General features: G+C 46.4%; 1 protein-coding gene across 1 annotated transcript in view; it reads right to left on the reverse strand.

Annotated features, from left to right (window-relative positions):
- LOC119175779 (uracil-DNA glycosylase 2) overlaps positions 1–18,145 on the reverse strand; it is a 59,778-nt gene that overhangs the window by 22,348 nt on the left and 19,285 nt on the right. The window contains exons 5-6 of the mRNA XM_037426750.2: positions 7,248–7,290; positions 6,974–7,062 (exon numbers count right to left, since the gene is read on the reverse strand). Coding sequence (XP_037282647.2) covers positions 6,974–7,062; positions 7,248–7,290 — 132 coding nt within the window. The remainder of the gene's footprint in view (positions 1–6,973; positions 7,063–7,247; positions 7,291–18,145) is intronic.

The raw sequence follows: 18,145 nt of genomic DNA on the forward strand, positions 1-18,145 counted from the left end.
TTCCAATATCATGCGTAAAAAAAGATAAAAAGGGGACGCCCAGGCACGTCAGCGTTGTTTGAGATAAGAGCTGTATTCAAATGCACACCTGTAAAAACAAACAAGCGAGTAAGATACGGTCATTCCTTCAGAACTGAGAAACGATTTAGACAACAGTTAGCGCGCAGTTAACAAAAGCCGTCAGTGCCGCAAAATAAAAACGAGCTACTACACTCCAATGCACAGATTCATGCAAGAGCGGTTGACAATGCGATGGCATGGCATAAAGAAATCTTGTTAGAAAAGCGAATGACTACAGCTCAAGAAAGATATTCACTATGCTCTTGAAGTATTGTAGCTCATTTTGGAAAAGATAGACCTGGAATACAGCGCATTCTTCGAGCAGAAAGTTGGTGCTGTGAACACACTGCATCAACAGAGCAGACTCGTTTGTGGCTCCGTATAATAAAACCATTGACCGTCAGCGACTTGAACCATATAGCACATGATCTTTATATGAGATGGCAGATGACCAATAATCCCTCTGTGATGAGGTTTATTGAATCAGAGAAGTCACAACGAGGTCGCAACAGAAAAGGGCCGTACGGCAAGGCTGGCAAAGGCAGCACAGGTTTCCGCGCTCTAATTGCGCTAGAACCTGTGCCGCCTTTGCCAGCCTTGCCGTATGGCCCTTTCCCATTGCGACCTCGTTGCGACTTTTCTGGTTCAATAAACCTCATCGCATTTGGTGGAGGTTTCTGATATCCCCAAGCAGACTTTGAGCTCCGCTGACGCAAGTTGGCCGAGAGACCACCGCACAACATGACTGACACAGTCACTACCCAGCACCTCCACCAAATGTGACGTTTATTGAACCAGAGAAGTTGCAACGAGGTCACAACGGAAAAGGGCAGTACGGCAAGGCTGGAAAAGGCGGCACAGGTTCTCATGCAATCAGAGTGCGTGGTTTTTTGCCCTCTTTCGAAGGCGCATACAGGTCGGTGCATAGGCTCCACTACACCTCTCATACTACCTGAAGGCACAAAGACTGCCAGAACAAGACACTCCCTATGAAGAATGAAAAAAAACGTCGTACCTTCCACGGGTACTCGGTTACGTTCAAAGCACTTCTCAGGCTTACGAAGGGCAAGGACTTCGACACCAGTGTTCAACCTCGGCTATCAACAGAAGGTAGGCAGCCTACAGCTATTCCAACGATGACAATATTGCCCTGATAAACAGCCCTACATAACATTTATCTCTATCGCAGGTAAAAGTTCCGCGGCACTGAGAGTCATTCCAATATCATGCGTAAAAAAAGATAAAAAGGGGACGCCCAGGCACGTCAGCGTTGTTTGAGATAAGAGCTGTATTCAAATGCACACCTGTAAAAACAAACAAGCGAGTAAGATACGGTCATTCCTTCAGAACTGAGAAACGATTTAGACAACAGTTAGCGCGCAGTTAACAAAAGCCGTCAGTGCCGCAAAATAAAAACGAGCTACTACACTCCAATGCACAGATTCATGCAAGAGCGGTTGACAATGCGATGGCATGGCATAAAGAAATCTTGTTAGAAAAGCGAATGACTACAGCTCAAGAAAGATATTCACTATGCTCTTGAAGTATTGTAGCTCATTTTGGAAAAGATAGACCTGGAATACAGCGCATTCTTCGAGCAGAAAGTTGGTGCTGTGAACACACTGCATCAACAGAGCAGACTCGTTTGTGGCTCCGTATAATAAAACCATTGACCGTCAGCGACTTGAACCATATAGCACATGATCTTTATATGAGATGGCAGATGACCAATAATCCCTCTGTGATGAGGTTTATTGAATCAGAGAAGTCACAACGAGGTCGCAACAGAAAAGGGCCGTACGGCAAGGCTGGCAAAGGCAGCACAGGTTTCCGCGCTCTAATTGCGCTAGAACCTGTGCCGCCTTTGCCAGCCTTGCCGTATGGCCCTTTCCCATTGCGACCTCGTTGCGACTTTTCTGGTTCAATAAACCTCATCGCATTTGGTGGAGGTTTCTGATATCCCCAAGCAGACTTTGAGCTCCGCTGACGCAAGTTGGCCGAGAGACCACCGCACAACATGACTGACACAGTCACTACCCAGCACCTCCACCAAATGTGATGTTTATTGAACCAGAGAAGTTGCAACGAGGTCACAACGGAAAAGGGCAGTACGGCAAGGCTGGCAAAGGCGGCACAGGTTCTCATGCAATCAGAGTGCGTGGTTTTTTGCCCTCTTTCGAAGGCGCATACACGTCGGTGCATAGGCTCCACTACACCTCTCATACTACCTGAAGGCACAAAGACTGCCAGAACAAGACACTCCCCATGAAGAATGCAAAAAGACAAACTTAAGGGTTTGTTTTCCTTTTTAGATACAACTTTTAATGAGAACGAACAGACAATCAAGCCAAGGAAAGTATAGGGATGCTGCTTGTTGTACTTACGATATAACATGTGAAGAAACTGAAGGGGATGAAAAGCAGGTTCAGCCCCTGGCGGCAGGAAGTGCTACTTTCTTCTACTGTAATTTTTTCACGTTTTATATCAACTGCTAGAAATAAAGTCCCCAATACTTTCCTGCGCTGGATTGTTTGTTGGTTCCAATTAAAATCGTGGTGGTGGTGGTGGTGGTGGTGGTGGTGGTGGTGGTGGTGTTGCAGCAGGCGGGGTTAGCCTGGCCTGCATGGTCGGCAATTGTTCCGCCTGAGCATCTCCTGAATTTGGACAATGTCACCACGTGTCAGACAGCCCAGTGTCTCGCAGGAAGACCAACAAAATTCGTTGCACGTTCCTCCTAGTTGCCGCGGGTCCTTCAGGAAAGATGATGTCATCAACTGTCCGGTGCCTATGACAGCCTTTTCGCAAGGTGCGGATCATTGCTGCTCTTTGCGCATTAAACTGTGGGCAAAGCCAAATGAAATGTTCAATATCCCCGATGTCCCCACAGAAGGCACAGAACGGGGAAGCGTATCTCCCAGTCTTGAATGACCAGACCGGGGTGTATGCGGAGCCGGTTCTAATGCGGTACAACAGCGTCGCTTCTTCATGAGAAAGTCCATGAATTACACATGCTTGGTGTGGAAACTTGTAGATCGCCCTGAAATGATTGCGTATCGGATCTTTGTTGTTCTGGTAAGTCTTGGGAGTTCTTACTTTTGGAAACGATGTACGTGCTTCGCATGCAAGGGCATCAGCCTTTTCGTTGCCCTCAATGCCAACGTGGGATGGGATCCACTGGAACTTTATATTAAAACTCTTGCCATTTAGGTGTTTGATTAGTGCCAGAGATTGCCTGGTGAACTTTTCTTGAGGTAGGCCACGATGCAGTCTTTGTAGCGCCGGTTTGGAGTCCGTCAGCACTACAACATTTCGTGCTGAAAAGGATCGCAGTTTTCGCAAAGCCACCGTAATTGCAGCGCTTTCTACCGTTGTGGACGAAACCACGCGATCCAGGCGGCCCGACCATGACACGCCCAGGCTGGGTATGCAGAAAGCCGCTGCGCAGCTATCCGTCTGTGTGCACACTGATCCGTCGGTGTACACTTGTAGGTGGCCGCGGTACATAGTGCTCAAGTGGTCCAGCGCAAGAAATTTTGCTTCCGCGGCTGGAATGGTGCGCTTCGCTGGTAGATTGGGTACGCTGAAGTTGCACGCAACATCCACAAAAGACCATGGCGGGTCCATAGGGCGCCATTTAGGCAGTTTCAAGCCTAAATATTCAAATATGTTTAGTGCCGCGTTGAAATGTGAGTCAGTTCTTGCTCTTAGCCGCCGGAGAAGCGCCGTGCCTGTGAAGGACTCGCCCAGTCTTGACAGCTGTGTCAATAAGGCCTGAGACGCCAAAAGGCGGAGCAGAAGAGACTCGGCTTCATTGGTGACCTTCGTGTTTGAAGCCGCCTGAGGGACTCCCATCGCCAAGCGAAGACCCTTTCTGTGCACTGCCTCTAGGCGTTCGAACTGGCTTGGTGATGGTAATATCAGGGGCAGCTGATAAAGAATGCGGCTTGTTATAAGCGCATCATTCAATTTAAGCATGGACATAGGATTGTTGCCCCAACGGACCCCTGCCATGCGACGAAGAGCGTTGATCCTTTGCACTGATGCAGTGACTATACCATCAACCGCACGTCGCCATAATTGCTTGTTGTCGATGGTGATGCCCAGGAAACGGACACTTGTTGCACAACGAATTGAGTGGCCTTGAATATTCAGCGACAGACGTGTTGACTTCCGTCGCGCTCCCGGGAAGAGCATGAAGGCCGACTTTTCCGCTGATAAAGATAGGCCAAGTGTCAACAAGTGACGCTCAATGATTGAAATAGCGCTCTGCGCTATACGGGCCAAACGTTTGTGCTGGTACCCTGAGATCCAAATGCAGATGTCATCGGCGTAGATGGATATTTTAACTGCTTTCAGAGCTGAGTGCAAAGTGTCGGGAAGCCTGGCCATGGCAGCGTAAAAAAGCAAGGGAGATAGAACACTTACTTGTGGGACGCCGAGGGAAACGCGTCTCTCTTCGCTCGTTACATTTCCAAGCTTAACACGGACACAGCGGTCTCTGAGAAATTCATGTACGAACCGAAGAGCATTTCCCGACACACCCATGGCTTGGAGACCGTTCACGATGCCTGCCTGAAGCACACAATCATATGCCTTGGCAACGTCCATGAAGACGGCGAGTGTCGAGAGTCCACTGACGCGGTGGTGTTCGATGTGGCTTAATAGGTCCAAAACACTGTCCTGGGCACTCAGTCGTGGGCGAAATCCGGTCATACATGGTGGCCATCGTCTTCTTTGTTCAAGGTACCAAGTTAATCTTGTACATATTAATCTTTCCATCAACTTGGATACACATGATGTAAGAGATACCGGTCGATATGACGCGAGGTTCGCAGGATCCTTTCCGGACTTTAGGACTGGCACCCCCATGCTGTCTTCCAAACAAATGGGATCTCTCCCGTGCTTCAGACATGATTAAATATGTCCAAAAGGGCCCTTTTTCGCTCATATGGTAGATATGTCAGCATTTGATTGCTGATCAAATCGGGACCCACGACACAGCGTCTTCTTAATTTGCTAAGTGCCATATCCAGCTCTCGGAAGGTGAATGGCGTATCCATCGTGTGAAAAAACTGGGGTGACAGAGGAATCGCCGCTCCTGCTGATCTACCAGATATGTACACGTCTGCGAAATCCTCTGCAAGGGTTTGCAAATCTATCTCTTGTTTCAAAGCGAGTGCTTCGAATGGCCTGTGTGTTCGGATCTTCCCAGAAAGACTATTTATTACTGCCCATATCTTTGTCAAGGGCGTAAACGTTGATAAACTCTCACAGAAAGCGGCCCATTGATTTCGTTTTAATTTTTTTGTATGGCGACGAATCGCAGCGTTTATCCTGTTATATTCGGTTTTCGCAGACGGATTTTTTTTTGTTCTCATTATTTTCCGCTCCGCTCGTCTACGTGCTGTGCAGAGGTTCTTCAATTTCAAGTCAGGAGCAGGAAAATGGTCGGGCAATTTCAGCAATTAAGTTGCTGATCTCTTGCTTTGCAACATATCTGCGAACAGCTCACCAGTGGATTTGTCCAACACTTCTCTGTAGGTGTCCCAGCGTGTCTAAAAAACAAAATGAGCCCTTTAGCTTCACAGCATGCTATTCTTTTCAATTATCACAGCTGCAAATGCCCAGAGACATGACTGAGCAAACTTGCAGGCCTAAAACAGTACTTCCATATTTTCGCATTGCCAAAAGAAAATGGTACCAGTGCAAGTACTTTCAGTGACCATTTTTTCACAAAAGTGGGTAAGTCTATGAAAATAATTGTAGTCCGATACAACTTCGTCTGTAGAGGGCCCCGCACAGTTCTACATACTGCAGCCCTATCGGGGCTATTGCAGGAGAGAGATATCGCAGATGAAGTGCAAACAAAAAGTTGTGACATCGCAATTCATAAATACCTTTTATTAAAGCATTCCAGTGTACAATTGTTGAGGGAGAAAAAAAAGCTGTATTTGAACATATCAGTTTTGATTTGAAATGTTAAAAAGTTAGTTTGTGAGAGCTACGAGTGCAGAAAGGATGTGAACTTAACATATTTGTCTAAACTATTGAGGCACATTGAGCTAATTATGAAATACACACACTTCAAACTATCAAACTATCAGTGAGGCAACAAGTTGATGAAGGGGTGACAAACGAGTTGATAAAGAGGAAGGCAAAAATGTGTCATATCTATAGCATATAAAATGAACGGCTTTGGACTGTACAGACTAAATTCTATGAATATCATTTTTTTCTTATAAGCACTATTGGCATTTATTCAAGAATTTGCCGGATTAGTCTTTCGTGAGTAAGTAGTAGAGTATCTTGAGGAGCCACTCGGAGTGTCCGTTGGAGATAGCAGAGCTTCTTTAAATGATTTATTGCACATTGCCTCAACATGTTCACTCCAAGAATGGCTGTGGGTACAGTCAAACCTCAATATAATGAACTCAGATATAACATATTATTGGTTATAACAAAGCAAATGGAAAATAGCTTTGTCATAGCTACGGTGCCACAAATATATGTTTAAAACGATTTTTCGTATGTAACGAAGTGTTTTTGTGGCAGGTGGGACTTTGCTATAATGAGCTTGAGTGTATTTATATTATTAGCTATCAATATTCCCTTACATTTAGCAGTAAATAGTGAAGCTTCAGATGACTGAAGCACGGAAGTCAATTGCCTCTGTGACTAAAGAAATACTGTTGAACACTTCTATAATGAAAGCCCTCAAGAACAAGATCCTCGCGGCAATGATGAAACCTGGCTCCCCGGAACACATCCACAGAGCCCAATGCATTGCCCCCTTTTAACACCGAAGAAACACAAATACACAAAATCAAGGTTATCGATAGAATGCATAAAACCCTCAATAAACACTTCGTGTTCTAGGAGTCCCTTTTCCAGAAACAAATCCATGGCTTCTTACCTTGCTGTGCCCATCCAGTCAAGTTGCCATGGGAAGGCTGCTGAAAGCCAGGAATATCGTTCGCTAGCTCCTTGTACATGTTCTGAAGGCTGGGTGGAGAATACTGTGTTAAACACACAAATACAAGTGCGCACTAGGAAACAAATGGAAGAGTGAAACAGAGTGCATGCCCTAGGACAGGAACGAAAAAGACTGGAAAATGAAAATCACACACTAATGTGAACACCAATAAACATGCCCTAATGCAAAAATGACAAAAGTCTCGTTGCTTTACCTCATAGGAATGGCAACTCCTTTGGGAACACTGAAAGCCAGGCCTATGAAGAAACAATTGAGTACAATGTCCCAATAATTATACAACAAATATATCCAACTTTCTAAATGCAATCAATGAAACCCAACTAACTTTATCAAACGAACACAAGTATTTTGGATTCATTACATTAAAAGACTGATAAGAAGCCCAGGTGTAGTTCAGCAAGGGCGTAGTGATTAGAGCATAAGCCTCGCATACAAGAGGTTCGTGGTTCGAATCCCAGTACCGTGCAGTTCCCAAACCAGCTTTTTTTTTAATCCGCGTGATGAACTGCATAATGAGGCTTGGGGTGCGGCCTCACTGGTGACCACCACCAGTTACGCACTCCCTCACCAGAAAATGATTTGGCCGCTACCTCCCACATGCATACGTCAATTAACTTGCAGTCCTCAGCGACTGCGAAGCAACTGACCACGACGGCGGTCAGATCTGCAACGCAGCACAGGGTGCTAAGAATCTTTGGGTCCGGACAGGCAGGGCCGTACCCAGGAATTTTTTTCGGGGGGGGGGTTTGTGTGTAGAACGGCTGCCATTTTTTAATATTTATACTGGCTTATTTTCGTGAATAAAACGAGTACATCGCTTACTTGTAATAATTCGATGGTACTTTTCAATTATTTGTACCCAAATAAAGAAATTGGTATGTCAACCTCAAATTCTGGTTAAAGCAAGAAATAAGTTTGAACAATAGCACCACCAAAGCCGGGGACACCGCGACCAACGGCTCCTGATGAAGTAACACAATATAACCGCGGTACAAAAACGGTACGCATGTGTTACAAGCTGTCACTCTAGCGTCGCCAGCGCGAAGTCGGCGATGGGAATGGCAGCAGGTTAGGTCGTTCCGTACGTAGGCAGAGACAGTGAAGAGATCAGAGACGTATGTGGGGAAAAACAAAACTCTAGTGGTATTGCAGCACTGCAGAGGAATCTAGGAATATTGCAGAGGAATCTAGTACAACACTTAATACCAACTAACAAAATACATATAAAATCAATAAATCAGCTTACAAGAGAGAAGTATTACAAACTACACAAAACTAACCAACAATAAAACTACAGATGAGAAAGTCCGAAGGTATAAACAGGTGAAGGGATACCTGTGATGACCGGCAGCGTTGAGTCCACAACGATCGGATGCGAGAAGTCAGAGAGAGTTCTGGCACAACTGCGATGTCGGCGGTGTTGCAGAGCTGGTGTTTCCGGGAGGCTAGTGTTTGAAGCCGATCTCGAGCAGGTTGAGCTTACTCGACATTCAAGTACCGATGCCTACGTTACAGACGTTAATTTCGCGTCACAACAAGACGAATGGCTAAGTTTAGGTGGCCAGCCGACACGGAGCCACAACCACTTAAGGGATACTTCTAGATCTCCTTCTACACCATGTTGGTCAGCAACTAGACTGCTTAGCAAGGCGAAATCATGCTCTTAAATCGACCTCCGTGTCCCCTGATTCTCGTCCTGGGGGAAAAGAGACCTCTACATGGGTCCAATCATGCACGTTTCATTGTTAGAAACTCCACCCTAAAAATATATTGACCACGTCCCTTTTTAATTAGGAGAGGGTCCTCAACTGAGCGAGAGTGACAACCTGTTGGGGTTCTCTCATACGGCTTGTCCACAAGCAGTTTTGCCCGTAGGAATGGTCAGCTTCCTTGGTTTCAGCCGGTGCGTCTTGCAGTCTACAGCTAGTTCGGCGTGCATTGCGGCCTTTGACGACCCTGCTGACGCCGCCGTAGGTACAAAGGATCAAACATCGGCGACTAACGTTTGAAGAAGAACACCCCATTCAGTACTTCCCTGCACTAAAGGCCAGCCTTTCATGAGCGAACGGTTCCACCGGACAGCGAGGGAGTGCGGCGCCCGTTAATTTGCCGTTACGCCGGGTCGCAAAAATGGCAGTCCGTGACAGCATGTATGCAAGCAAACAAACAAGTCGCCCGACATTCCGATCTTCTTGTTACCGTTTGCACATTCTGCTTGCTGGATAGTTTCCTCGTAATTGCTAAAGGATAGAAGGGTTGAAGCTTGGGCTAGCTGGGTTTAGCTTTTAATTGACTCTTGAAACATAGAGGGAAGTTTAAACGAGGAAGTTTTTCCTTCTCGGCAACTTGCAAAATTCTGTGAGGACTTGTTCTGGGGTCACTTGAAGTTCTCGATGGATGCTGAGCAGTGCTAGTCCGGTCAATCTGTCGTTGTTCATATGATTTGGAGGGTAGCTCTTCAGCCTTCTCAGTGTGGAATAAGTCCGTTCCGGGGTCGACGTCGACACGGGTAAAGTCGCCAGGATAGAAAGTAGGCTGTGGATGTCCGGAAAAATGTCGCGGTTGCACATCTCTAAGGCCTGTAAAGCACAAGCTGGGCGATTCTTTTCTTTGATCTGGCAGCATTTGTTCACCCACAGTGTGAACTCTGCTTCGATGACATTAGCCGAAGGAATGTCGTTAAGGTAAAACTGCACTGCATCATCAATATCAGAAAGGCTAGCCGAGGCGCAGAATTTCAGCAGCAGCATGTTAAGGCCAACCACGACCTTCTTATGGGCATCGAACCTGTCTTTTAATTGATTTTCGAAGTCAGCCAGCAAAGGCAAATACACATTCCTCTGGTAGTACTCTTCGGGAGTAGCTGAAGGTACGTTGCTTCTTTGCATCTGCCTTCTAGTGATGCGTGGTAGGGCCATCTCAACATTTGTAATCTTCAGCAAAGAGAGCGACTTCGGAAAAATCTTATTAAATTCCGTTTCCGCACTAGCCTTTTTTGTGGAAAGAACGTCTATAACATTCTTTACGTGATCGCACGCTTGAGCCAAGTCACAGTCAATTTTTTTAAGAAACTTGCAAAGTGGCAGTGTCAAAGAGAAGAGGTCGCTACAGATCTGAAGCGAAACGACAAACTCGGGCTTCGTAATGGCATTGAGCAGTTGAGAAGCTTTTGATGAAGTATCAGATGACGCGGCCTCTTCTTCCAAATATTCGAGGAATTGCACAATTGGCACGTACAGTTCAAGGAAACGCTGAACTGCATCGTGACTCTCTACCCACCTTGTTCGGCAAAAGGAGAGAACTGATTTTCTTTATTGTGTTAAATCTTCTACTTTGTCTCGCAGTTGGTTCGTCCTCTGTGGCGAAGCTCTCACAAACGTACAGGTTGAGGATACAGTTCCCAAACAGTTGCGGATGCTGGGGAGTTTGGATGCGTGAAGCAGAGCAAGGTTCGAGTGGGCGCTACAATGCACGTACAACACTTTGGGCGCTGTTTGACGAATGAAGGCTTGAACACCGTTAAGGTGGCCACTCATTGGTGCCACGCCGTCGTATCCTTGCCCGCAAAGTAGGTTCAGGTCAAAGCCATGACCTCTAAGGCTGTTCAGGATTGTGCTCGCCAGGGCCTTGCCAGTGAGATCGTACACGGGAACGAAATCTACAAAATCTTCTTTAAGAATGGGCACTCCCGACGTGTTGTGCCCAACGTACCTTACACATAGGGAAATGTGGGCGGTGCGAGATATATCAGTGGCCTCGTCAGCTAGAACTGAAAAACACAAACCTGAGTTGACCTTTTCCACTATCTTTCTTTGTATGATTTTACCACAGAGGGTGATACTCATTTTGAATTTTTGGGCTCGTGTACAGCGCATTCGCCGGAGATGTTTCCATGTGAGCTCTCAAGGCGGCATCTCCACATTTTGCTCTCATCCTAAGCAGTGCGTGGAAATTTCCATCATTTTTGAATGGCAGCACTTCAGACATATTTATCGAACCAGAGTCGTCTGTGCCGCGAAGCGGTACTTCTTGCCTGCCACAGAAAAGGATTGTTTCTATTATTGGCAGCAAGTTCTTGCGGTTTTCTTCCGCCTGCTTTTTAAGGCCGTGGTCAAGTTGTGTTAAGATGTCATGCTGTGAGCGGGACCGGACTGCTAAAAAGTTCTCCGATAGCGTTGTTGACATGGCGTGATAACTGCTGGATGCGTGGCTCTTAAAGGCGTCCATGGCTTTCTTGTAATTGGTGAACTCCTTAGTTACAAAACAGCCCAAGCGCTGGTGCTCCCCTTTTCCTGCACACTCGCTTGCGAAGACTATGCAATATTTTCATAATGCTCCTTGAAGCTTCTCTGACTAAACAAGCCATGGGTAACGATCTACCCAGTGAGGTTGGAACTTCAGATTCCTTTTCCCTGTGGCTGGATAATAGTTAGCCGGAGGGGTCCACGGATTGAGCAGCAGCTTCTCCATCGTCTCTGGATCATTTACATTATTGCTTTTCGAGACAAACAGTCCCAAGTCGAAAATATTCGCACTCGTCGCACAGAGGGGAGGCGAACCAGAATGTGTAGGTGCCATGCCACTCACCTTCCTTGGGCATTGCCCAGTGGTAAAGGCGTCACTTTGCCCAGCGTTGACTTGGAGTTGCACTGCAGCCACCATCATTTCCCGGCGGCGCATGGGTGTCCTGCTTGTCTTCGTTCTCAGGTGATTCATATAAACCGGTGCATTCTCCTGAGTCGCTACAGAAGTTCAGACGTGCTTGGCTTTCCACCAGTGCTGAGGAGGGCGAAGTTTTATCCTTCGAAGGAGGCGGTTCTTCTCCGTCCGCTTCATCGGTTCGAACTTTCTTGAAGTAAGACGCAAGACTCCTTTGCTTCGTTGTTGCAGAGTGTCTTTTCATTTTGCTGCCGCAATCCTGTGCACGCACACAGAAGTGGCCAGTGGCTCCAAAAAGACGTTTGCGACTGCTTCGACTGCCTGGCGTGAACGGCGGGCGATGTTTTCTTCCTCTCTTATCCAGTTTACAGTGGCTAGAATGTAGAAGTGTGATGAACGCGCCGGCTCACGCGTGGCGCATGTGTTTTCTGAACGCCGCTACAGCTGGTGTGCATGCAGGCCCATTATTGTACTCCAGCTGCAGCAAACAGGATTAACGCTACTTAAAGACCTTTTCACAGAAGACTCCATGGGCACTGCATACTCCCCTTAATATACGTGAACCCCCAAGAATGCACTGCCGAGACATTTGCACTCCCGTGTTACAGTCCAGAAAGGAGGTGTTGCTCCGTTCCTGTGAAAAAGTCATCTTTTCACAGACGGCTCCCTGGGCGCCTGCATAATTCTCTCTGGGCTGCGCTAATTAAATAGCCGTGACCCCCCAAAAATGCACTTTGTAGGCTGTGACGTCAGCCTCTGTACTCCCGCACGCAGCCCAGCTTGGCGGCGTTTTTTTTTTCCTGTGAAAGTTGACCGCTGGTGCCGGATTGTGTGCCGGCTGTATCCTCGCTTTGTGCGCTTTGTAGGGAGGCGCATATACCTTCTGTGTACAGAAGAGGTAGATTTCCTTGCGTGTGGTTAAGGTTGTTCGAAGTTGCTCGGATACGTCAGTCTTCCAGTAGATGTCATCTTCGATGATTCGTTTCGGTGGCGAGGACTACAGTTTGAGAAAAGTTTGCCCTGCAGCCTGCGTCCTCGAAATGCGCCGCTGAGTTTTTCCGCTTAGGGGTTTCGTTCCCTGGCAAATTTGCGCACGTCGTGTTGGTGATGCCGTTCCTGTCAAACTGTTTACCTTCACAGAAGTAGAAGCGCTTTTCGTAGGAACCCAAAGCCGACACGTGCGGTCCGCACAGACGGATAACTTCTCCAGTGGCAATGCACAAGGAAAGCATCTGGAATCAATAAAGGAGCTGCTACGGTGTGAAAGACGAAAAAAAAAAATTGCCCGCAGCTTCCCTCGGGGGAACACTGAGGAGGATGCGGACCATATAATTGGTTAACGGGGTGTTAAAGTGCGACTTACTTGGGTCGATGGCTAAATTGGTTAACGTGGTTGTGAAATGGGGTGTTAAATTGCGACTTACTTGGGTCGATGGCAAAATTGGTTAACGTGGTTGTAGGAGGGGGTGTCAAATGAGTGAACACGTACACACGTATGCGAAAGGGCGGCGCTGGTCGAAGGGACGTCGATCATTGTGTTTGTGGATTCGTTGGAATTCATTTCACCGCGACCTTGGACGTCGACGCGCCGTACAAACCAACCGACGAGCGGTAACTGAGCGAGCGAGCGCCGACCTTGAGTATATATACAGCGCAACGGCGCATGCACTGTCAGCTGTTGAATGTTCTCGAAGCGCGACGCCACATGCGCGTCCACTGGAGAATCAGGAGAATTGTAGATGTCGAACGCGGTGTGTAGAGGAGGAAGGGTGCACAGATGGTGGAGGAGTGAAGCGCGCGCGGTGTGTAGAGGAGGAAGGGATGCACAGATGGTGGAAGAGTGGGCGACGGCGCGACGGCGCATGCGCGCGCGTCAGCTGTCGAATGTTCGAGAAGCGGTGCGGACGGCGCACTACAAGGCGCGAGTATAAGATGCTCCGCATCTAAAAAAAAAAAAGACTCGAAGGAACGCGAGGGCGAAGTGCAAAGCTGTACAAATAGGGCAGGTGCACGTGCGGGGGAGGGAGCGCTGAGGTGTTCTGGTAAAAGGGTAGGTTTGAAGAAAGGAAGAAGAGGGAAGCAATGCCAGGAAAGTTACACTGCATTTTAGTATCACCCGAAAAGTTAAAGCATCAAAAAAATTTCGGGGGTGGGGGTCAGAACCCCCTCAACCCCCCCCCCCCCTAGTTACGGGCCTGCGGACAGGCCGCCATTGAAACCTGAACTTGGCAACGTTTTTAACGCTAGAACCTTATCTAGTGAGGCAAGTCTAGCTATACTATTCAAGGAGCTAGAGGGTGTTAGATGGAATGCAATAGGGCTCAGTGAGGTTAGGAGGACAGATGAGGCCTATACGGAGCTACAGAATGGGCACGTCCTTTGCTATCGGGGCTTGGCTCACAGAAGAGAACTGGAAGTGGGGTTCCTAACTCATAGAAACATAGCTGGCAACATAGAGGAATACTATAGCATTAATGAAAGGGTGGTAGGTATCATAATTAAACTGAATAAAAGATACAAGATGAAAATGGTACAGGCTTACGAGTCTACATCCAGCCATGATGAAGCGTCAGTTGAAAGCTTCATTGAAGACATAGAATTGGCAATGAGCAAGGTATACTATACTGATGGGAGACTTCAATGCCAAGGTAGGGAAGAAGCAGGCTGGAGACCAGGCAGTAGGAGATTATGGCATCGGTACTAGAAATGCCAGAGGGGAGCTATTAGTAAAATTCGCAGAATGCAATAATTTACGAATCTTGAATACCTTCTACCGAAAACAAGGGAACCCTAAGTGAACATGAAGGAGCCCTAATGGCAAAAGTAATAACGAAATAGACCTTATACTGAGTGCACACCCAGGCATCGTGCAGGATGTGGAAGTGCTTGGCAAGGTACGATGCAGTGACCATAGAATGCTACGGTCTTGAGTTCGCCTAGACTTGAACAAGGAACGACTGAAACTGATACACAAGATGTCAATCAATGAGCTAGCACTGAGAGAGAAAGTGCAGGAATGTGGAGTCTCGCTTCAGAACAGGTACTCGGCTCTTATCAAGAAAACCAGCCTTAGCGTTGATGCAATGAATGATAATCTGACGAGTATCATTATGGGGTGTGCAGTGGAAGTTGGAGGTATGGTAGTTAGACAGAACACTGACAAGCTGTCCCAGGAAACAAAGAACCTCATAAAGAAGCACCAAAGCATGAAAGCCTCAAGTACAACAAACAAAATAGAGTTGGCAGAGCTTTCGAAGTTGATTAATAAGTGTAAGGTATCCGACGTAAGAAGGTATAGCATGGAGAAAATCGAAAACACTCTGAAGAATGGAGGAAGCGTCAAAGCAGTGAAGAGGAAACTTCGGATAAGCAAAAATCGGATCAGGGTGTCTACCAATTTGCTTTTTCAAAATTCCCTGACTTTTCCAGGTTTTTCATAACGATTTGAAGCAAATTACCTGACCCCCACTTCTGCTTGGAAAACTGTGCACTCGAAACAGACCCTCGGGTAATAGAAAAAATCAGGCGCTCCTATAAAATAAGTAAACAAATATGCCACAAGTGCTCAGAATGTTCCGAGCACGTGCGGTAACTATGAAAAAATATGTATATGTGGCCTAAATGAAACCTCCGAGTGAGAGAGTAAGCAAGTTGGCTGTTTAATGTTTGGAAGAACCAGAAAGCAAACACATGAGTTAAAATTAACTGCAGCTAAAAGTTTAAAGAAGCCCATGGCAGTCCTACAATGCAGCCAAAGCTGCTAGAAAACGTAGAAGTGGCACTATCTGATGGCATCTGTGTAAAACGAGGACGCCGGAGACTAGTTCGTTCCGCCACTGGAATATAGTCTAGTTCACTATTATGGTTACAGCCCAGGCCGCTTAGAATGTGCATTGGATTAGATTAACCTGTATTTACTGACTCAACTATTTAGAATGTGAATTCGATGGGATCTGATGCGACATGAATTGCTGCATTTACTATTGATATGCATCCCCACCTGAATTGCACAGCTCTAGTATATACTTTTCAGAAAGAAAAAAAAAACCTACTACTCGCATATTTTGTGCACCTTGCACTGAACAATGACTAATGTCTCAAGAACAAACCCTTGCTGCATAATTTTCGTTCTTTCATTCTTTTCTTTTCCACGACGAGCACATGCATGCTGATGTTTTATTTCTCTGGGTTCTGACGATTAGAGTTCGACAAAGTCCTCAGATGCCAGCAATGAAAGCTAGGGGTAGCGTTTAAAGCAATGACGTTTGAACATGTGCTGGCAAGAAGGAATCTGTCAGGGCACAACAGCCAGGTATGAACTGCACTATTTTTTTAAATACATGACCTATCTCGCTCTCATAACAAACATGTGAAATAATATTTAAAATGAAAAGTTTTGCTGAAAACTAGGTTCTCTGGAAACGTCTAAAAAGAAAACAGCATCAGACTCAAAAAGAAATTCAGAAACTGTGATTCCACAAGAATCTTAGTAACGTAACAGTGGTCCTTCTCTTAAAAAAAAAACCTGACATGATAGCGGCATGAGCTTTTAACAGACAACAAAATTGCGCTGCACCACCGTTCGCAGTCACCTCGTGTGGGACCACCTTCAAGAGTGCAGTACAGAATGCAAGAAACCTCACCACATTTACTATCTCGTAAAGCACGTGCGTACGGCACTACATAATAAGTGAATGATACTGATAACACCTCTCCACGCGAGAAATCACACGTTATTAATACGGCACACCTTGACCAGTTCTATTTCTTTAATATTGTAGGTCATGACCGTCGATGTAGAACTGCCGATAATACATTGACTTGCGATTGCCGCCCGTGCTGAGACTCGCGCAAGGCGCTCGCAGCATTTTAAGAAATTCGCAAGTAAGCAATTCGTGTTGACACAAATGAACCGCCGAACGTACAGAGGTCGGTTTTATTGCAAAGACAAAAAGAATAAAAAAAGAAAACGAAGTCACACAACGGAACGGCCACCGACCGAAACACCGATCGAACATGATGCTAAGTTTAAAGCACTCGTTGCGAGTTTGGATTACAAAACGGAGCAGTGGCAAATCATCATTCATGAAAACTGTGCCACGTGATCACCCACGCGTCATGAGTCACGAATAAAGCGGCGAGGTGGGCGTTAATCTCGTTGAAACTGGTTTGGACAAGTGTTCTGTCACCACGACTTCACAAATAACTAAGTCTTTCTACCTGCAGACACCGATGCGCAGATTTTGCCGGCGATGATTTTTTTTCTCACTTGCCTAAATAAATCAGTAGCTAATGTGCGTAGACCGGAAATGGGTTGCACGCGTTCTATCGCTCACGGAACCCATTTTGAGAACCCGTGTGTACGCGCCAGAGCATGCAGGAGACGCCTTGCTTGCAAGAAAATGACTCCACGTTTACAGTTACTAGCTCACGGCAAATGAGCACGCGTAGGTGACCGCATGCAGCAGCGTCGACATGGAAACTGCAGGGACCGGAGGAACGCGCTACAGACAACAAAGAACCTGAGAGTCAACTACGCTACGCTCGCCACTCGACTCTATGGTTTTCTCTAAGTGACAGAGGCACCAGAACACACAGCCTAGCTAGTAGAAGCAGCATGCTCGATGCACGGCAGCTCATTTTTGCGAGGTCACACATATTTACAACAGTTTAGAGGAGATTATGGCGGCACCATGCATGGGAGCCTTCATCACCAGAAAGGTGCAAAACAAAAAAAGAAAGATTGGGAACGTCTTATTACTCAACTAGGCCTTTTTTTCCCACTAAAGCTGAGGTTGGCATGAAAGTTCTAGCTTTTGAGGCTTTAACGGAGCAGCTCGGCACAATTTTCGCGATCTGCTTTTGGAGCAGCTTTGTGCAAGAAAACGAAAATTTATCAAAAATGCACAATATGTGCAGCTGTCTCACACCTGATAATAATAATAAAAAAAAGCATGACATAGCCGGGCAAGCCCCTGCTACTGGCAGTCCAAGCGGAATCAGAAGGCCTTCAAGCCGAGCCAAATCATGGTCAAGACAAACATGCACAAATTTAATGACGTGAATCATGTAGTGACCAAGAAGTCAGATACGCTGCATGATATCTAGAAGCAACAGACATCAACATAGTGTATGTACGAATATAGAAGCTAGGGAACGCTTTGGACAATGTGAAGGACAAGTTGCCAAGCGAAAATTTCCACTATCTGTTTTTTTTCTTTAGGCTACCACAATTGTGACAACCAATACATCGGTGAGACCACCGATTTCAACAAATAAAGAGTTAAAAACCCCTTTGATTCACTATCCCCCAGAATCGACTATCTACAAAAAGTTTATGTTCCTCGCTGCTAAACAAATCATAAATATGACGTCAAGAAACTACGTGACCTCATATGCCCTCGCTAAACATGTGGATTCTACAGGCCACCA

The sequence above is a fragment of the Rhipicephalus microplus genome, chromosome X (assembly GCF_043290135.1).
Source record: "Rhipicephalus microplus isolate Deutch F79 chromosome X, USDA_Rmic, whole genome shotgun sequence".
In the NCBI taxonomy this organism is placed as follows: domain Eukaryota; kingdom Metazoa; phylum Arthropoda; class Arachnida; order Ixodida; family Ixodidae; genus Rhipicephalus; species Rhipicephalus microplus.